The following is a 21964-nucleotide window of genomic DNA, read 5'->3' on the forward strand; positions in this document are numbered from 1 at the left end:
TGTCCAGCTGAGGCCACAACTTAGGGACGAAGATATCAGTCGACTTCAGAGACTTCACATACAGCATCAATGTGTGTTATAAATAACAGTCATAAAGGTCGTGATGTGCCACCTGCTCATCCTTCAGACTACTGTCAAGACATTCGTATTGCTGCCCCCTCTCCTCCCACAGATCAAACTGCATGGTCAGATTTAATGAATACACGCTGTCTCATACCATGTCCCATTATTTTCAAGAAAACAATCCAAGCTTGGCCTCACTGACACACAACTGATCTGCGCTGATCCTCAAACAAACACGTTTTGTCCTGTTAGAGGATCACAAATCCAGGAAAGAGCTGATCTTAATCCTGAATAACCCAGAATGTGTCCCAGTGCAGAATGACAGAGTCCATTTTCAGCAGTATGCTTCCCCCTGTGTGTCTGCTCCATCGTCCAGCTCCACCTCGTACGTAGTCCCGCTGGACGGTTTGTGTCCATTTAGAGGAGGGTCAAGCTGAGCCTCAGGATCAGGGGAGTCTGTGGAGTCTGGGGTCAGGTACATGTCCCACATCTGCTCGGGGAGGTCGAGCTCCATCATTTTTTGCTTGATCATCAGACTCTTCTCGATGTTTCTCCGCTTGTATTTGAACTCGATGATGGTCTTTGTGTACCTGTTGAGCGCTGTCACTGCAGAGCCCATACAGGTGCCGAAAGAACCCCACGCCAGGCTGAGGACGTAATTAAAGAATACAGTGTCAGAAGTCAAACTGAAGAATGTCACACAGATTTCATCAATGTCTAAAATCCTTGCAACTGCAAATTTAGGAATGTTCCTCATGAACTCGTAAAAACAACTGAGCCTTTCAGGAGTACTCCTTTTTTCCCAAATCATGCTCCTATCTTCTGTTAACAAATGTTTCTGTTTTCTTGCCCCTGTCCCAACTTTTTTGGAAAATTTTGCAGGCATGAAATTCAAATGTAAGAATATTTGGAAACAAATTAATGCATTCAGTTTGAATATAGGCTGAAAATGATTTGCAAATCAGTGCAAATCAGTGTATTCTGTTTTTATTTAAATTATACACTATTACAACTTTTTTCCAAAACTGTGGTTTGTAAAATAATTAACACCAATATTTACATATGCATTTATTTCAAGACATTCTGTTTCAGTTTTTCTAAAAAATAAAACAAAAAAACTTTCATTAATGTGAGAATCTGTGTTTGGGTGATCTAAAATGGCAATTAATATTAAGTTTACAAAAACTGACTATAGAACTGCTTTTGAGGGAAAATATGAGACTCAGAATTTTTGCAAATTAATTCAGGAGTAATCATAACCTAACCAAACTGGCTATAAAATGTTAATTTAAACAAAGTTGTCATTGGAAATGCAGCTTATTTCCATTATGAGAAAAATGTGAAACAGCATATTCTAAGCATATTGATACATCATAACCTTGAAAAGCAGATGGATATGCCTGTTTCTGTGTTTCTCACTGGTGAATCCATCTTGCAAAGCTCCTGTCTGAATTGTTTGGGCCTGGTTAGAATGTGACATGACCAATCAGTGACGATGGGCAGTACTTTCAGGCACAGTGGAGTCGTGACGTAACCAAGCGGCAACAAGAGGCCGGCGCAATTATGGCAGAAGAGCTTGGTGCGGATGCTGCTAAAGCGCCAATTTTGTCAGAACTTGACTGCATTTCTTCATTAAAAGAAGAACAAAGAACAGCAGTGAGTTGTTTTCTTTTCATAAATGACAAAAGTCGTGGACTGACATGTCTATAGTTGCCATGGTTCATGTTATTCCTCGCACACCTCAGTTGCGGCTACGTCACGTATTTTGTTGCTCTGATTGGCCAGTAAAGATGTGACAGACAGAACGTTCATCCAGTTTTTTTTCAAGGCCTCTGCCCTTTCCCAAACACTTAGTATTGAAGGTTTTCCAGATAGTTGTGTGAAACAAATCCATCTGGCATGTCAGGTTAGATATATTGTACTTTTTTCTCTTTTTCAGACCTTTTTTAGGTGCCCAACATATTTCCCAACCAAACAACACAACCCAAGAAGTGGTGAGTAAATAATTACATGTACTTATTACATTTACTCTGAACTGTAATTGAGTATTTTTATGTGCATCTACTTTTTGTAATTATTTTTAAAATGTGCAATTAAAAGTATAATTTCTTAAGTATATCAGGACACAGGTTTGTCTTTTTCACATAAAGCATCTTGAGTCAGAAATACAACTAGTAAGGGATAAAAGGAGATCTAAGTTCTTGTCAGCTATGTGTAACTTTCTCGGCTCATGCCAGTCTATACAATGTGAGAATGATTCACATTACATCTTGAATATACAGGCACATTGCACTTTTTTCTAATGACGTGCCTTTCATTAAACAACCTGGTCAATGACTCATATTCTCTTGTTTTGCACAGGAAGGAAAGACCTTTTTACTTTTCAGAAGTAACTACTCAGAACTCTGAGTAAACTTTACATGAATTACTTTTCACATGAACTCATTTTCAGTATACTTATTTTACAATATTCCCGTACTCTTTCCACCACTGCTCAGAATGTTATCAGTCTGAGAAAAAAAGAACTATCCAGAGTGAACAGAAGTGTATGAAAAACCGGTTTTTCTCTGTATCAGCTCATCATGCTCACACATAAGACCAGCTGTAGTCCCAGGTTTTTGGCCTCCAGTCCTCTGGTCCCATAGCTACAGCCAGCTGGAAGATGGTGGTGAACATCATGTGGGCTACCATCCCACAAAGGCCTGAGGAAGACAGGATACCAGTGAGTAAAACCTTTATAAATTTACTTTAACATACAATGATATCCAGGTATTATTCACTCTAAATATACTTTTTTTACATACATGTATAAACTTTTATCAGTGTTTGTTGTTTGAAATGTGATCTATGAATAAGCTGAGCTCACCAACCTAAAGCACAGAGCAAGGGTAACTTCATGTTTATTTCAATAGCGTAAAGTCCTTTCTTATCTTCATTGAATCCTCACATTCAGAATGCAAAAAGGAACATTTTCTTGTGGTCCAAATAAAACTGGACCTTTAAAATGCATATGTTAGGTCTACTCAAAGTCAAATTTCCCCTTCAGTACATTGACATGCAGTTAGAAGAAGTCATTCCATTTTGTTAGACCGCCTAAAACTGGACTTTTAAAGTACACCTCTTGCATGTATTCATATCAGTCAGACCCAAACTACTCTAGATGTGCAGCACACACTCCACTACTACAGTCTGTGGTTAAGGAGTTATATGGAGCTGTCCATGGTGCTGATTCCCTCCTGCCCACAAATTCATCAAACACAACACACGTCAGATGATGTGGCTGTGTATTTTTCAATCAGTACAGAGAATATCTTCCTCTTTTTAGCAAGAAGGGATGCAGGATGGCATGGAGAAGTTGGACATAGACACAGATGAGATTTAATGGAGGTGGCTGGGGTGGAGGAGGACTGCAGCGGTCAAACTGAAACAACAGACAGACAATGGAGGAGAGGAGATTGGGGATTTGCAGGTCACTTCAGTATCTTATTCTGGAGGTTCATTATGTAACTAAAACCTGACAAAAAAGTTAGCAAGTGGCCAACTATTATCTTCCAGCTCTAACAACCAATCACAGCTCATTCTCCTAACACAGCACTCCATTTAAATGTCACCCCTCTCATCAAACCTTGCTGCATCAATGTAGATGTACCACACTACTGCTGGCAAAGTTTCACCTCCACCCCAGCCTCCTCCTTTTTAGCCTTAAGCTTATGTTGCACACTTAGTGTCAGTTTCATGCTATTATGGAGTAATACAGTGTGTAATTATTTACACTGTAGCTTCAACTCTTCTGGGAAGACTTTTCCCAAGGTTTAGGCGTGTGTTTATGGGAATTTTTGACCATTCTTCCAGAAGCACATTTGTGAAGTCACTGATGTTGGACGAGAAGGCCTGGCTCTCAGTCTCTGCTCTAATTCGTCCCAAAGGTGTTCTATTGAGTTGAGGTCAGGACTCTGTGCAGGCCAGTCAAGTTCATCCACACCAATTTCTCTCATCCATGTCTTTATGGACCTTGCTTTGTGCACTGGTGCACAGTCATGTTGGAACAGGAAGGGGCCATCCCCAAACTGTTCCCACAATGTTGGGAGCATGGAATTGTCCAAACTCTCTTGGTATGCTGAAGCATTCAGAGTTCCTTTCACTGGGACTAAGGGGCCAAGCTGAAAAACAACCCCACACCATAAACCCTCCCTCCACCAAACTTCACACTTGGCACAATGCAGTCAGACAAGTACCATTCTCCTGGTAACTGCCAAACCAAAACTCGTCTAGTACCACACTGGAATTCACTGAGCTCCTGAGAGCGACCCATTCTTTCACAAATGTTTGTAGAAACAGTCTGCATGCGTAGGTGCTTGATTTTATACACCTGTGGACATGGAAGTAATTGGAACACCTGATTTCAATTATTTGAATGGGTGAGTGAATACTTTTGGCAATATAGTGTATCTAGCCCTCCCTGGGAAGTCAAAGCATGCTGCTTGATTAACCCAAGAATGTCTTTTGAGCAGAGCCTTCAATGCAAAGTTAGAGTGTATGTCCAATAAATGGTTAAATGTATGACAAGAGCGTTCCAAACTGAAATACATTTATGCTGGTTGACTTCCATAGCAACTGTGTAGCATGCACAGTATGCCAAAGACAGTTTGGGGCCAACTGAGGTGCATTCATGCAAGAGTAAATGGACCCCCAACTAAATAATCTTAGTCTTGGTCTAACTTTGAAAAATGTACAGTAACTTAGTACAATTTCAGCCATGTCTCTAAAAGGCTGATTTTAGTTGAACCAGCACAAAAAATAGGCTATTTTTAATGCCATGCAATTGTACTGACTGAAACAATAACGCTAGAGGCTGCAGAACTACAATCTAAAAGACACACAAAACAGTTATTAAATGGTGATTAAGATAAGACTAGTGCCGCTTTAGAAACACAATAAGCTCCTGCAGTTAACCTATGGCTAGCTGATGATATGAGTGCAGTTAATTTAACCAAGCTCAAACATGTCTTTAAAGTGAATATGTAGTTCACTTTGCCATAGATGCAAAATAAAATGTGTTGGCTGCACTTTCCTTTTAAATAAACCATCAGAAAAAATATTTAGAGACAGGAAAAGTGTCTGCAGTCATTCCACTGATCTTTACACTTAAAAACTTTTATATGATATTCAGGTTGTTTCCCTCTACCAGTGCTTTTCCTGGGATTAACACGTAACAGCAGGGGGGAGGGGTGATGGGGGATGGTGGGGTATTCAGGAGGGAGCTCCTCTGGGCAGGTCTTGGCTCAGCCCAAACCGCTGCATGAGCTCCAATCCGATTAGTCCAGAAAGCAGCAAATCCTCCCGAGTGGTCAGTGAACGCAGCACGGTTAGCCGCTGTGTGTTAGCTTGAACCTGCTCCTCGTCTCCCCCAGAGACTTCACCTCAGGCACAGCTAAGATTAGCTCATTTATACTCTACGCCAGTGGTTACCTTTTTTTTTTTCTTTTTTTTTTTTTTTTTTTTTGTCGGGCCCCCCCTTTGGCAGAGGAAAATATTTTCAGCCCCCCTCACCCATCACCATACATATCAACATATAAAAGCATGTAAATGTAAGACAAACACACCAGTATTCTCAATTTTGCATACAAATTCCTATTTTTAAAAACCTTTGTTTGTTTGTTTTAAAATTCTGACTGTCTGAAGATGATTAATGAACATCTTTCAGATTTATAAGTCCTGCAATAATTTCAGGGACCACTGCGGGCTTATTTGGTGCTACACATCTCTTGAGTTTTGGGGGCATCTGTGAGACTGACTGTCTCAGTTAATTTTCAATGTCCAGCTTTGATTTGTTTTTTTGTCTTAATTGTGGCAACAGCAGAAAAGAGTATCTCACACAGGTGGGATGTTGCAAAAGGAAAGAGTGTGTCCTAGGCTGAATCTGAGGTGGCATCAATGAACTGCTCCTAGTATGCAGTGTTGAAGTCATCAGCTTGTGTTGCTTAGCTTTGCCTTGCCTTGCAGGCCACTTTGGGAACCAAATGAAAACAAAGAACATTTCTACTTTAAGTTGATTTTTACCTCCACCAAGGAGGTGATATGATTGGCAGGGTTTGTTAGTTTGTTTGTTAGCAACATAACTCAAAAAGTTGTGGATGGATTTTGATGAAATTTTCAGGAAGTGTCACAAATAGCATAAGGAAGAACTGATTAGATTTTGGAAGGGATCCAGATCATCAAGGATCCAGGAATTTTTTAAAGGATTCTTTACTATTTGGAGATAGGGCTAATGGCGGAGGTCTGCGCTCTCCGAGTGCTTTTCTAGTTTTAAAAGCTTTTTAGAACTCAAAAGGACCATAAAACTCTGAAGCACCTTTAAATGATATTACTACATAGTTGTCATTTTCAGATCAAAGTTCTGTGTTATTTCCCATAACCCTTGGTTTGGAGTGTGCCTCTGGGAATCTCAGTTTGTAGGGCCATGTAGCCTCAGCACTTCATCCTACCCCTCCATTCCAACAAGAACTGGGACGTACTACCTAATGAGCCACAGGTAATATTAGTTTTACCTCCATCTTTTTTTCTAATACTAAAAACAAAAGGGACCTTGAAACTATACTGCATTTAGAATGATTTTTTAAGTTAAATTATGTTATGTTAGAACTGAAACCGCTGTTGCAGTTGCTAGTTAGAGGGTAAGAGCAGGGACAGCTCATTTTTTTCCTAGACCAGTCTGTCTCATTTCTCATCAGTCTTGAGACTGGATCAGACCAAATGAGTTTAGCCAGATTTTTGCCAGATTGCAGCCCATCATTAAACATCAGGCCCAAATATGAGTGTCAGCAACAACAAACGCTCTTGTAGTCTGACATAATCAACGATGCGTTTGGGACAGGATTTTCTTCCTATCTCTGTATTGTCATTTACCAGAGTGACTGAAATTCCCCAAATCTAATTTTGTTTCCCTGCAGATAAACTTCTGTTCATACAGCAAAGCAAGCATAGCACATTTTGTTGACATGCTATCTCATTTAAGTTCTATCTGAAAGATAGCCGGTCCATATTGGTCCCTTCTTGATACAAAGGGATGAGTTCACAATCATTTCTTCATTGTTGTTTTATTCTTTAAGAGCACAAGACTGCTAGCGCTTCTGGCTATGATTGACACCCCTTGACCCATCTCCCTGATGACCTATGAACCCACTCTCAGTCATAAGGACAGTCATGAAGTCAGCATACGATTGTGCGGACGCCCGTTTGTAGTGTTGCCAGTCTGTCAGATGGGACAAGGCAAGATTTTTGTTGCATAATCTGGCAAGAATATTATCTTTGAAATAGACAAGTATGTCAAGACATGCATGTGTTAGCAATGGCAGCAGTCTCACCCCAATACACCTCTGTGTGTTTTGCTGTTATGGTGGAACAGTACTGGGTAGGTTCACCACACTTTTCTGATTCTGTGCATTACGTGTTGCAGACGAGGCGCAACAGAGGCTTTAATATCCTGCTTTGACCTTGAACTGGCAATATGTAAAGAACTACAGCAGACTGCTGTTTTTCTTTCAGTTTGTCTCCAGCAGAGCAGCACCAACCCCCCACCTCCCCGCTCTGAGTTTAAACTCAACATGAGATTAACAACAGAACAATGATTGAACTGCTGTCAGCCAGAGCAGCGTCCACCTGCTGTCAGCTTGTCTCACAGAACAAATCAAACAGGTGGGTTTATTCATGTTTTTTACCTGACAGGGCGGTGCACAGGGCGGCAAAGGCACTCAGCTTCAATTTGTTCATGATGCTGAAACAGGGACACTGCTCCAACGCCATCAGAGCGCCCCCCGTGAACAGGAGGGTGAGGTACAGGCTCTCCGCCACAATACACAACCACAGCACACCTGCACACAGGTATAAGAGGTATGAACAGGAGAGTTCTGAATCAATTTTTGTTTTTAAACTCAATTAGCACTGCATGATATCTGAATATTATGTTAATATCAGGACTGGTAGATAAAACCTTAAAAAAGTTAATAATTGATATTGACAGATTCTGCTGATATGTGAGGCTAATATATGGCTATAATGTAATGCTTCACCTTAAAAGCGTTAAAGTTCCGCCACCAACAGACCTGCCTTAACTTAAGTCTTTGTAATTTTGCATCTTTTTACCTAACAGCATGCAAGCATAAGATCTGTCATTGCATTACGTAGCCTCACATGCTCCCTGTTTATGCAAGTGGGGTCTGGCTGCAGGGTGTAGCTCTCAGACCCCCTCTCTTGCAGACCGTTACTGTGAGACACATCTGTCAGAACAGATATACAAGCTAAAACTTTCAAAATAAAGCCGGATTAAACTTTTGGTAAGGTTAGGGTAAGGGTTCAGGGAAGGGTAGAGTACCAAATTTAAAGGTGAAAAATCTGACATGGAAAATCTAATAACAAAACATTTAATAAAGCAGAGTAAACAGGGGAAAAGCCTGTCCTCCATGAAAAAGTCTAACGTAGCAAATGTAGCTTACATAGCTCTGTAAGCCCTGTTATCTGCATAAGCTGTGTAGATAATGGAGCTACATTGCTAATGTAGCTAAACCTAAAGGTTACAAAGCTTATTGATATCTATACTAACAAAGGTACATAAGCTATGTAGCTAAATTATCAACATAGCTTATGTAGCTACGGTAACTTTAGCATTTCCTGAAGCTCACGTTGCTAAAGCTCACATAGCTAAAGCTAACTTAGTAACATTGGCTTGCATAGTGTTGATTACATAGCTGGCAAAGCTATGTTAGCTTTAGCTAAAGCTTATGAAGCTAAAGCGAGACACCAGTTGCTTATCTACTTCTAAAATGGGTCTATACATAATTTACACCCAGATTGGACCTTGAACTTATTATTTAAAAATCTAAAACTGTAAATATGCTGTACGGGCAAATTACGGCACTTCCGTTCTTACAGAAATGGCTTATTGCATAAACGGTCTGCAAGAGGGGTTGTTTGAAATCGATGGTCTACAGCCAGACTGTCTTGGTTTAGGCTACATCCAATATGAGTTCACCCCTGCAAAAGGTGTGACATTTACCCTTTATTTTGTATGAGAAAACAGTGTTGTGCTTTGTACTGATAAGCTTTTGAGGGGAGCTGAATATTTTCAGTATCATCGTCAAACCATGTCTTTTTAGTCCTTGCTTTGTGCACTAGGGCACAGTAATGTTAGAACAGAAAAGGGCCAGATACATATAAAATGTATGTGTCTTGTGTTTTTTGTAGTTTGAAATGTTAACAACAGACTTTAACATCTCAAACTGTGATTTTTTATTACCTCGTTCATGTTCTGGTGCAATCTCTGAGAAATCTCGACAGTCGAAGCCTGTGATCAGAAAAATACAAAAAATATTTGAATTAAGAACTAATATCCAGATTTCTTTTATTTACAGCAAAATTAAGTAAAGGTAATGGTACAGCTAAATACAGATGTTGTAGGAGCTTACAGAGTCATTAAAACTGACACCACAATAAAAGGATCATGACACAAAACTTTAGTGGTTTTCATCTGGATTAGACACCACTTCTTTCATGAGAAATTGCATCTCAAATTTCTGAATGTTTAAAATCATTCAGGTAGGCATGTTACAGTTTGGATGTTAGATAAAAAAGCATGTTTAAAGAACTGCATCATTACAGAAGCCATATGAATGCATACATTTAACATTAAATTTTGATTATTTACCTGAGATCTTGAGAAGCTGGCACGCTTTAAACAGACAATATATATAGTCACAGACTGGCAGCCCTGTGTGGCATTGGTGTAATGTCGTTTTACATAAACAATCCTAATTCAGAGGATCTGGGCAGACGTACCTTGTTCTGGAAAATACTGTGTACCTAATGATTCAGATATTATTAGCCTCTACACATACAGCTATCGGCTGTCTTTCAAAGAGTGCATCTCTCCAATCTTTGTAATTAATGAAGTATTTAAATGTACAGTAACATAAAGTAATAACATCTACAAATACCCCCCTGAAATCTCAGAAGAGATTTTAAAATCAATCCTGCTGACAACACCAAATATGTGAAGGCAAAAATGAGTGACTGATGTGCATTCTCAAGCCAAGTGCAGGATATATATACATATAAATTTTAACAACTGTTTTTCCAGCACATTTTTAAAGATAAATTCTTTAAAAACAAACTATTAACTTAATACTGTGTCAAATAAACTGGCCTTTCTGTAGAGAAAAAGGGGCATGACTGTGTTAAATGTGGATGAAGCAGATGAAGCAATGTAAAACTGTGTTGGTCCTGCTTGGAAAAACAGAGGGTGTAGTGATGTGAGCTTAAAAGGGTGAAATAGGATACTCCAAAAATGAATGTGGTAAAAATAAGGAAGGAAATACTCAAAAGGCTTAAATTACTCCTTAGAATATCAGGTAAAAGTCAAAAATGTCTATCCAGGAATACCTACATTAAAATGAATGCTATGTTGGAACCATTTGAGGTACAAACACAAACAAGGTGTCCTTAGAAAGGAAACACTCTGGGTTTCTTCTCAAACTGTCAGACTCACAGTATGTGCTACAAGAAAAAATAACCAAAGTTGCTTTTTCCTGTCTGAATTTGTATTGTGAAACAGAGGCCTGTAGTTGGGAGGTGTTAGCTGGAAAACTCAACTGGACCAAATTATAAAGCCTTAGCTACTTCACCTTCAAAGCTGATGACAATGGAACAGAAAACCAGTGTTTTACTCCTGTTTTATGAGGAAAAGTCCAAATGTTTTCAAACTGGAGACCCCCTCATGCAACAGGACTGTTTTTGATGTAATATCATGATCAGGGGAGGACAGGGGAACTTCTAATGGTGACTTTTTTGTTTGTTTTTTGTAGCCTGACAAAAACATGAATTGTGTCTAGTGTGGGGGTTTAACCCTGGAATGGTTTCCATGGTCAGAATCCTGAAAATTAGGGCTTTCTGGTCTTGTATAGCATGTATATAACAGTCATCTTAAAAATAACTTAATACTTGAAAAAAAATTAAAAAAAAACTGCCAACATGTTTCCATCTTATTTTGCAGCCCTGATGAAGCGGTCTATGGCTGGAACATGTTGGCTTTTTAAATGACTTACAGTAGTCTTTATGATAAAGCCTTGTAACAGCATTTCCTTCCTCATTTTTACATTTTTTTAAGCCTGTAGTGCATCTTTCTCTACTTTTAGAGCAGGGTAAAATCCCCTCCTAGCAATGTTTTTTTATAAAGTGGAAGACAAACCAACCAAACCCTCCTAAAAGTTGAAGGTTTGGTTGAATATTTGAGTAATCACAAGAAATTTCTTGAGCTGATGAGTGCACTCCTTGGACTCCAGCTGACATTTGCTGCTCAATTTGGTGGAAGTCAAACAAAGAAATTATTTGTATGAAAGCTGCATGCATCTTCTGCAGAACCGTCTTACTATCGTTGTACAGAACTGTTCAAAAGGATTTTGAATCTGTTTCTAGGATTAGCTCTGCTAGCAGTGCTGAAAACTAACGTTTGATGAGGGAGAGCTGAGTCCGTTCTGATCACAAATCACAGCCACACTGCTAACGTCCTCCTGTGTGTTTTTAACAGTTTATCAGGTTTTCCTGTGTTGTCATTCTGTTAAAGGCTGAGATTAAAGCTCAGAAAGCTGACTCCTGTCAGTAGGCATCTTTTAACAAGCACTAACTGCTTTTTAATTGTTCTTTTCTAGCTTTCTTGTCTTTGATGTGAAGTGGACGGAGCCTCTTCAGAAAAAAGGTAATGGTTCTTACCATTCATGTCAGCGGCCTGCTCACAGGAGAAGAAGATCCCCGTGTGAAACTTCCTCATGAGGAACTTCTCCTCCCCGGTCTCAAAGATGTACTGCACCAGGCGGCTGTCGTTGAGGTTGGAGCTGTTGAAGCGGATGCAGAACCACTGCTTCACCTTCAACGGCGGCCCCGTGCAGAACGGTTTGGGCACCTTCCTGGTCCCCTCACACCAGTAGCTGGTGGTCACCGCTGACAGGGCAAACGCAAACGCCACAAAATTGAGGGTGAGTGCCAGAGAAGCCCGCCGGCCGCGCTCTAGCCTCATGGTCGAGGCCCGGCCGAGGAGAGAAAATGAAAAGGCAACTAATCCTGGATTTCAATATGTAGCTGCCGTGTTTCCCTGCAGAAATATCAAATCTTTATAATCTCGTCGGTGTGGGGCTCCAGGAGCAGGAATCCTGCACATCCCTCCGCCAGCTCTCATCCCGAGCTTCCACCGTTTTATCTAGAGATTCATGTTGTTCACCTCCACAGCAACCAGAGAAAACCCCGACAGTCCACCAACGCTTCATCTGAACTCTGTTCTCTCTTCTGCCCCAACAACACATCGCTCCTCCCATCGCACAAATCTTTGCCCCTGATATCATCCATTACAAATGGCAAATTATATTCCAGACTTCCTTTGAGCATATTAGTACAAAAAGATTACTATGGGCTTATATGATAATCCAGGACAAGGGTCTTCCTGCTGATTTTTCTACATTTCATGTCTGACATAAGACCAAAGTCCTGATTTACAGACGCTGCTCTGTGACATTTTACGTACAGTTTTATGTTTAAATCATCTCTGCTCGACTGCAGTCTAAGGGCACAAAGGCACAGAAGTCCTAGACCAGCGGGACTAATCTGCTGCTTCTCCACTCATCTGACCTTTCCTCTCAGGATTCTACCATCTCTGTCTACCAAAAACTTGGTGTGGATATTCATGCTCCCTAAAGGAATGATCACCAGAATTCTTTTAAAATCCTCTGACCATTAGGTAGTCCAGACTCTTGGTTTTGAGTGAAATATCTGAGACTAACAGAGATTCCTGATTCCGAGCTTCTTATAGTAAGTCTCATTTCTACAGGTTGCCCCAAAAGTCATCCTGAGTTCTATGTTGGAAAACAAACCTCACAACAAGGAGAGGGTAAGACATGATGTTGAAAGACGATGGGGAAGTAGTAGACTTTTTTTTGCACATTTGTCACATAAATGTTGCAGATCGTCAAACAAATTTTAATATTTGACAAAAATACTGAATACAAAATGCAGTTCATCTCATCTATGAAGGGAAAGAAGACATCTAAACCCACATGGTCCAGTGTGAAAACCTGAAAACTGGCTGTGCCAACCTTGGCGGTAACTGCGAGTAAGCATTTGCGATAACTGGCCACATTGGAGTGTTTTTCAAGTATGAGTGGCCTGTTTAAAGTTATGCCAAAGCATCTCAATCAGATTTTGATCCAGGCTTTGATTCCAAAACCTTTTTTTTTTTTGAGCCACCAAAGGTGGACTTGCTGGTGTGTTTTCAGATCATTGTCCTGCTGGATAATCCTAGTTTGCTTGAGCTTGAGGTCACAAACCGATGGTAGGACATTTTCTTTCATGGTAGGACATTGGAACTCTCCAATGGATGCCATTTTTTTGCCCTGCCTCTAGTTGAATCATGAACACTGACCTTAACTGAGTCCGGTAAGGCCTGCAGGTCTTTGGATGTTGTTCTGGGTTCTTTTGTGACCTCCTGGATGTGTCTTCAATGCACTCTTGGAGGGATTTTGGTAGGTCGGCCACTCCTGGGAAAGTTCACCACTGTTCCAAGTATTCCTCATTTGTGGATAAGGGCTCCCACTATGGTTTGCTGGAGTCCCAAGGTCTTAGAAATGGCTTTGTATCCCTTTCTAGACTGATAGATGTCATGTGACTGTTTCTCATCTGTTCTTTCATTTCTTTTAATCGTGGCATGATGTGTTGCTTTCTTAATCTTTAGTCTATTTCACTTTGGCAGACAGGTTCTATTTAAGGGATTTCTTGATTTAACAGGTCTGGGAGTAGCTATTGAAACAAAACTCAACTTTCCAAAATGTGGTTTATCGCAGTTCATTTATAAATTTGCAAAGTGGGCAATTATTTTTTTCAGGGCCAGGCAGGTTTGGATTTTTTTTTCTCCTGAAGAAATAAAATCAATTAAAACTAAATTTTGTATTTCCTCAGGTTATCTTTGTTAAAACCTTGTCCTGTTTTCCATGCTGTACATGCTGCTACCAAAAACTCCTTTCAAAGGTGACTGGAGAGTGATGCTTTTTAAGTCTTTGCTTTTGTTTGGATGAAAGGTTTTTTTGCATTCATGAATGCTGATTTATTGTTGAATAAATTCATCTTTAAGCTTTTGGATGTACTCCCAGCTGTAGCCAGCGGCTCACTGAATAATTCTCCGTATCCAAAGAGACAAAGAGATTATTCTGAACATTAGCCTCCATGTAATACAAAGCCCTGCCCTGAAGTTGATGAAGCAGTAAGCTTGTTGAACAGTAAAAACTTCCCCGATTCATCGTTCTTTACATAATAAACACCTGTCAGGAGGGATGGGGCAATATTTCTGTAGAATCAGAAGTAAGATAAGACTGTCTGCCTTTCCCCTGAGATGTTCTGAGTGTTATATGACAGAGGCTGAATGTTATGTGAATGGTCATGTGATATTTGAATTAAAGGAATTGTGGCTCCCTAATCTGAGGGCTGGATTGACCCCCTCAGACCGAGTTCAGAGGAGGAAAATCTTGTTAAATTTGTAGTCATCGTACGTGTTGCAGCATACAGTATGCTGCAGGATTATGAGCCGTGTGTCACTTTGTTTATCATGGTGTGAGGTTTAAGCAGCGGCCTCCTCGTCCCTGCAGTCAGAGAGGGTCACAGAGATTACTGCAGATTAATGATTAAGATACATGATATCTGAATGTCAGCTGATACAACCAACATACACAGGCATGAACAACTATATACTATACTGATAGACATGCATACAGGTTATCATAAGGATATCTCTATACTTTGCTCCATTCAGCTGTCCCTCAAACCTGACCAGTTTCACTGTGCCTGCTGCTGAAAAACACCCCCACAGCATGATGCTGCCACCACCATGCTTCTCTGTTGGGATAGTATAAGGCAGGTGATGACTGGTGCCTGGTTGACTTCAGACATAATGTTTAGAATTGAGGCCAAACAGTTCAATCTAGCCACTCGTCTAGCCACTCTGCCATAAAGCCAAGATCGGTGAAGGGCTTCAGTGATGGCCGTCCTTTGGGAACTCTGTCCCACCTCCACACAGGATCTCTGGAGCTCAGTCAGAGAGAACATCAGGTTCTTCTAAAGAGGTCTTTCTCATTGTCCCCTGATCCCCTAAGCTTTAACATATGATGTGAAAAAACATTTAAGACATTAAATCCTTCAGTTGAAAAACTACACTGTAATCAGTTATAGCCTTACTGGGTTTAGGCAGTTGAAAAAAAGATGTATCCAAGTGGACAAGTACTGGCATAGGTCTTTAACTTCAGTATCATTGATATCAATACAACACGCTTGTAGATCAAAAAGCATCAAAAGAGTGGGGTTTTTTGATGGTTCTCAAACATAACATTCCTGTCTTGTAGTTTTAATCTCTCCCAGCCATCATGCAGCACATCTAATCTCCCCAGTTCTCTGATTACCTTCACTGTCGGTGGTTTTGGCACCACTGCAGCAGAAGGTTTTATAATCTGGCCTGAGACTATTACACTGGAGACACACATAATGTAATCCCATTGTAGAGGGGCACCATGCAGGGTTCACAACGGGAGTCCTGCCTGCCTGTCTGATCCGTGTAAGTGCAAATGTTCCTGACAGACAAATAGATTACCTTTACAAAAATGTTAGTGCCTCAATCAGAATATACAGTGCTTCTAAAAAGTATTTGCCCACTTCCTGATTGTTTGTATTTTTTTTGCATATTTGTCACACTCAAATGTTTCAGATCACCAAACAAATTTTAATTTTAGATAAAGACAACCTGAGTAAATTTAAAATTCTGTTTTTAAATGATAATTTCAATAATTAGGAGGGAAAAACATCCAAATCTACCTTGACTGAGTCCAGTGAGGCCTGCAGGTCTTTAGATGTTGTTCTGGGTTCTTTCCTGACCTCCTGGATGAGTCGACAGTGAGCTCTTGGAGTGAATTTGGTAGGCTGGCCACTCCTGGGAAGGTTCCCCACTGTTTAAAGTTTTCCCCATTTGTGGATAATGGCTCTCACTGTGGTTTGCTGGCCCCAGAGCCTTAAAAAACATATAAGTGTATCAATTTTACAAAAGACAAAAGAAACCAGGAAGGGGCCAACAGAAAAAGAAAGCAGCATCCACAATAAAGATGCCATGCAGACTAAAATACTTAGTTTTATGAACAGTTTGCTGTTATAAATATCACAGAGATTCAGTGAGCCTTACAGATGTTGAGCACTCAGCCTCCTGCTGTGTTCAATCCTCTGTTTACTCTTCCACTGTTTAGCCATGTCTTCTCAAGGTGTCATAGTGCTGTGACGTAGTTATCCTCTTAATCTTCAAGGCAGCTGTCTGGATCGGAGGGAGTGAGAACCATAATCCACTTTGGCACCTTGAGGAGTGAACAAAGACAAGAAGCTCAAACCTATCCAGAGGTTTTAACCCCAAACAAAGAGATCAGGAGCGCTGACATACATCCGTCTACAGGATGGGGAACACAAAGAGCAGCGCTTTGTCCAAAGAACTCCTGGAGGATTTGAAATCCAACACAAAGTACTCTGAAGCCGAGCTGTGCTCCTGGTACCAGTCATTTTTGAAGGAGTGTCCCAGTGGGAAAATCAGCAAGGAGCAGTTTGAAGGAATCTATGCTAGCTTCTTCCCCAATGCAGACCCAACTGAGTACGCCCGCCATGTGTTCAGGAGCTTCGACACCAACGCAGATGGCACTCTGGACTTTAAGGAGTACATAGTCGCTCTGCATCTGACATCCGGAGGGAAGACTCTGCAGAAGCTGGAGTGGGCCTTTGCTCTGTACGACGTGGACGGGAACGGAACCATCAGCAGCAATGAAATCCTTGAGATAGTCCGGGTAATTGTGGATCCTCTTTTCTTATTAATCCTGTAGAAAACAGGCTCAAGTATTCAATGGATGAGATTTTTGATAGAAATAAGCTTCACGTTTGCAGTCCTTCATAAAATTCAGACAGCTTCTAAAGCTTATTCTAACTTTTATATCAGCAAGGTGATGCATTGCTCATGCATTGTTAAGGGTAATTAGGGATAATAACTTTTAACCTGTCTCTTGCTTTAAACATGTTGATTACCAGTAAGATCTCCTGAAATGTGTCCTTAGTGGGAGGGACCGGGTCATATAGCTAAAATCTTTCTTCTAGGTACAAAAATATCCATACAATATTTTTAATCATCATAAAATTTCATAATCTTGGGGATATTACGGATTATTTCTTGAAGGATGGCACTGTAAAAATGATCTAAAATGATCCCCTGCAGTCAATATTCAATATGATTCCTGTGGAAGACCAGAAGAACCTCCCTGAGGATGAAAACACGCCAGAGAAAAGGGCGGGAAAAATCTGGGAATTCTTTGGAAAGAAGGAAAACGGTAACAAACAGCTCACTAACTTCATTTTTAAAAGTTTCTTTAACATTGAGCCTAAATAAATCATCACAACAACATGCTTCTGTTTCATTTTCAGACAAAATCTCTGAGGGAGAGTTCATTCAGGGAGTGATGAACAATAAGGACATCCTGCGGCTCATTCAGTACGACGAACCTCAGAAAATCAAAGACAAGCTGAAGGAGAAGAAGCAATAGTTTGTGTTCTTTCTCTGTGCGCTTTTAAGACTCTTATATCTTTTGTTCAATCAAAAAATTCTCTTTTTTTAATAAAATACATCTTTCCTTTTGTAGCAACCAGCCAAACTTTCCCTGATTTGTCTTGTTTAGCAGCTTTCAGTCAAGCTAGAGGATGGAGGAGCTTTTTTAATGGCAAATTCATACCTGAGCGTAACTCTGGGCAGGGATTTAGTGGACTGATCAAAGAAATACAAGTGAGAAGTACTGCCCTGGTAAAGCTCAAATGTTCTGATGTGATTCTTTGTCAAAGGGTGAGAACTGACCATTGCATGTCTTACAAAGCCACATAAATAACTGCATGCCACCCAAAAATACATCATTGTTGGAGACAAAGCACAAAAAATGTAGACAACAAAAGAAAACAGAGGGACAGTGCTGGGTAACGTTACTTTTGCAACTAACTCGTCAGATTACTGCATTACATACTGAGAAAAGTAATCACATTACTGTGTTACCTACCTCTAATACTAACGCATTAGTATTAGAAGTACTTTTGCTTTGCTAAATATTAAAATCCTTTAGCCTCTCGTTCCACTTATGGGTTTTAAAAACATCATAGGGATGCACGTGTGCATTTGAATATAGACTCTAATATCAATGTACATCACTTACACCCTATAAGCTGTATCTCTGCTGCCTGATTACACCACTAACAGATGTGAAAACCTTTACAGTTCTTTAACACTCTCACAATCTGACAACAAAATGAGAAGAAGCATACAGAATAACTCAAACGCGCGTAACAACAGCGTGTAATTTGATCGGCCTCACTGCTGATTCATTGAAAGCAAACAGCTTTTGAACTTACATTTCCTCATGATGCTGTTCTTGTCCCTTTTATCCAAAATCCAACGTAATGGGGATAATTCCACAGTGCCATGCTGCCCTTTCTGTCATCCCGCTAGCTCAACAAGCTAGCAATACACTCCTGTTGGTACAGAATGCTTACGTTCTGTTAGCACGCTACGTGCATACAGGAAGAAAGAAGGACAACAAGTGCAGTCCTTTTTCACTTTTTGAACCCACGGAGGAGAAAGGAAATTGGAAATACCCCTTTCAATAAAATGTAACTGGGATTACATGAATTGTAAACCAGTGTTAGGTTTCTCGTTGCAACAAAAAAACAATCCAAGTTACCCCCCAAACACTGCAGAAGGAAAACAAAAACTGAAACTAAACCCTCGTTTGCAAATGTTAGCTTAAGCATAGCATTACGCTAACGCAAGATTAGGCACTGGCTCTAAACCCGCCACAGAACTGGCTTCGTAGCAGTGTTGATTTCAACAGCTATTTTCAATTTAAGTGCAGTCTACGTTTTTAGATTACAAGCATTTTCGTTTCAGTCACATTTATTCATTTCTACCCTTTATAGTTTTAGTCGATGAAAAAACAAAAGCGTTTTAGTCCATAAAAGTCTTCACATTTTAGTGAAGAAATATCATGGGTTCTGAACGTCTGACGAAAACTAAATTACATTTTAGTCTAGTTTTAGTCATCTTGACGAAAACTAAACTTAGCTTTCGTTAGTTTTTTTGTCATCACATATCTATTCTTGACTAGTTTAAGTCTAATCTTTCACATGGAAAATAGGCTGTCAATGAACACTTCTAGTCATAGTTTTAGTCGACAAAATTAAGACTGCTGAGTAGAAAAGGGGTATATGTTTACAGAAAAACAAATTGTTGGGATTTGTTAATATAGCACACGTTTAACCCCAGGGTTATTGTAATAACTCAGTTTTTCTTACAGTTTGCCACCTGCATAGCCATAGCGCCTAGCTCTGAAACTGGCTGGTCTCTTCAAACAGGGTCACACTGGCCAGCCTCTCCTGTGGCTAATATTCCTAGTGTTAACAAGTACATCAAACACCTAACTTCAATAAATATGGAACTGTCCCTTTAAGTATCCCCTATTAATGTCTGCACATGTATGACATAATGCCTACCTGCCCCCTCCCCCCTGTGTTTACACCATATCTGTTAGCGTAGCAGCATGTTTGTTCCCTCAGTTTTCATTCATTAAGTTGATAGTGATGAAGAGTCCAGGAGAGCAGCTTATCGAGGAGTTAGGCTCAGGTTAACAATCGCTCTGTTTAAACAGTTTAAAGTGATCCTATTAGCACCTGAAGGTCAGCTGAAGAACAAACACCTCACACAATAAAACACAACGACAGACTCGTGAGTACTTTACACTTCTAATCCAGTCACAGCGACTGTTTTAATGTTTCTATTTAAAGATAACTCCAGCTCGTGGATGGATAGATCGTCATTGATGAGGATGAATGAAAACTCAGTTTAATGGCAAAGCTTTTTCAGAATTATTTTTTTAATCTTGTTCACTATTTCAACTCAAAGGCCCCCTTGGGGATATTGCAATACTTAATACCACAGATAAACTGGCTGCATTGAAGTTAATTTTAACACTGTCTTGACCTGTTCATGCCCCTTTGATTGTTAGAGGAAATGGGGCAAATTGAACCCAAAACTGGGCCTAAAGTCATGTTGAGTTTTTCCAGCCACAGTCAAAAACCGCTCAGTGACAAACACTTAAAGTTACACTCCAAACAACGTCAATGTGTAGGTTTTTAGTATTGTTGATAATGACTTGAGCATTAACTGATGTGTATGAGGAACATTACATGTCACGCCTGCATGTGTTTGAATGGCACAAAAGATTTCATGAATGCAGAGAGGATTTCCAAGGTGATAAATGTGGCACCCATGCACATCGAAAATTCCTGAAAAAATGAAATAGTTTGAACAAATTGTTCAAAATGATTGATGAATCATTTTAAGAATGAAAGCAGAAATGGTCTCCATTAAAAAAGAGACAAGTGCATAAAAAACATGACAAAGTTGTCCCAAAACTTACTCTGACTGATGATCAAAATTTTGGAACTAATGGAAGGAAACCCAGTTTTTTAGGAGTGATATTCCAGTACAATTCACAGTTGTGAAAAATGGCCAAATCACATTCGACTTTTGGTAAAGCAGTTTCTGGCCCAAACACAAATCACAATGCTTAATCACCCTCCCTTTTCACCTGATCTTGCACTGTTTTCCTTTTTCCTAAGATCAAATCTGTGCTCAAAGGAACAGAAGTTAAAAGAACGACAGAGGTTCTGACACAACTGTCCAAAGACAACCTACTGCACTGCTTTGATCAGCGAAAGATCTGAATGCAGCGGTGTGTTGATGCAGAAGTGAAGCACAGTGAAAAATATTTATGTTCAATAGAATTGTATTACAACATCCATCTTGTTTGTTGGCACAATTACTTTAGTTGAGTCAACTGAAATATATATTTCTATTTGAAAAAGAAATGTTTTGGCTGTGAGCATTTTATGTCAAATAAATGACAATATAAAGTATTAAAGGGGATCCTCAACTAAAAAATGCAGTGAAACTTGTAACTCAACTATGTTGTTCTGGGTTCTTTGGCAACCTCCTGGATGAGTCCTCCATGCACTCTTGGATTAATTTTGTTTGGTTGGCCAGTCCTGTGAAGGTTCACCACTGTTCTAAGTTTTCCTCATTTGTGGATAATGGCTCTCATCATAGTTCCCTAGAGTTCCAAAGCTGGGCCAAGTATTCATTTTTACAATGTTCTGGGTTCTTTCCTGACCTCCTGAATGAGTCACCAATACACTTTTGGAGTGATTTTGGTTGGTTGGCCAGTCCTGTGAGGTTCACCACTGTTCTAAGTTTTCCCAGTTTGTGGATAATGTCTCCTACCATGGTTCCTTAGAGTTCAAAAGCCTTGGGAATGGCTTTGTAACCCTATTCAGACTGATAGATGTCAACTACTGTTTCTCATCTGCTCTTGCATTTCTTGTTTTGCTGTTTGAGATTTTTTTTAGCCCACTTCAGTTTGTCAGAAATGTTCTATTTGAGGGATTTCTTGAATCGACGGGTCTGGCACTGAGCTTCCAAAAAATGTGGTAAATGACAGTTCATTCATGATTTAATAAGGAAGGACTAACTTTTTTATACAGGGCCAGATAGTATGGCTAATATCAAAATTAGTTTGATGCTATGAAACATTTAAGTGTGACAAATATGCAAAAAAGAAGAGAATGAAAGGAAGAATATTCAGAGCTTCTTTGAGATGATATTATGTAATATTCAGAATGATGCTATCCTCAGGCTGCTTTCCTTTTTGCTGGGGTTAATATCTGGACGTAATAATCACCCTATTAGTGTCCACAGACCTGCTTT

The 21964-nt window shown here is 39.9% G+C and overlaps 2 protein-coding genes across 2 annotated transcripts; one reads left to right on the forward strand and one right to left on the reverse strand.

Annotated features, from left to right (window-relative positions):
• Positions 1-397: 397 nt before the first annotated feature.
• Positions 398-12127, reverse strand: LOC121529575 (germ cell-specific gene 1-like protein). Its single transcript, XM_041817515.1, has 5 exons — positions 11824-12127; positions 9356-9403; positions 7782-7934; positions 2654-2765; positions 398-710 (listed from the first exon to the last, which is right to left on the reverse strand). The coding sequence occupies exons 1-5, from the start codon at positions 12125-12127 to the stop codon at positions 398-400; spliced, it is 930 nt and encodes a 309-aa protein (XP_041673449.1).
• Positions 12128-16577: 4450 nt separating this feature from the next.
• Positions 16578-17705, forward strand: rcvrna (recoverin a). Its single transcript, XM_041778223.1, has 3 exons — positions 16578-16958; positions 17381-17492; positions 17587-17705. Exons 1-3 carry the CDS (start codon positions 16578-16580, stop codon positions 17703-17705), a joined length of 612 nt encoding a protein of 203 aa, XP_041634157.1.
• The last annotated feature ends 4259 nt before the right edge of the window (positions 17706-21964 follow it).

Source organism: Cheilinus undulatus, linkage group 21 (assembly GCF_018320785.1).
Source record: "Cheilinus undulatus linkage group 21, ASM1832078v1, whole genome shotgun sequence".
In the NCBI taxonomy this organism is placed as follows: domain Eukaryota; kingdom Metazoa; phylum Chordata; class Actinopteri; order Labriformes; family Labridae; genus Cheilinus; species Cheilinus undulatus.

Excerpts from the sequence above, each read along its gene's own strand:
- rcvrna (XM_041778223.1), top strand. The coding sequence starts at position 16,578 with ATGGGGAACACAAAGAGCAGCGCTTTGTCCAAAGAACTCCTGGAGGAT. Across the intron at positions 16,959-17,380 it reads AAATCCTTGAGATAGTCCGG|TCAATATTCAATATGATTCC; the intron begins GTAATTGTGGAT and ends GATCCCCTGCAG. Across the intron at positions 17,493-17,586 it reads CTTTGGAAAGAAGGAAAACG|ACAAAATCTCTGAGGGAGAG; the intron begins GTAACAAACAGC and ends TTTCATTTTCAG.
- LOC121529575 (XM_041817515.1), bottom strand. The coding sequence starts at position 12,127 with ATGAGGCTAGAGCGCGGCCGGCGGGCTTCTCTGGCACTCACCCTCAAT. Across the intron at positions 9,404-11,823 it reads GCAGGCCGCTGACATGAATG|GCTTCGACTGTCGAGATTTC; the intron begins GTAAGAACCATT and ends TTCTGATCACAG. Across the intron at positions 7,935-9,355 it reads TGCACCAGAACATGAACGAG|GTGTGCTGTGGTTGTGTATT; the intron begins GTAATAAAAAAT and ends ACCTGTGTGCAG.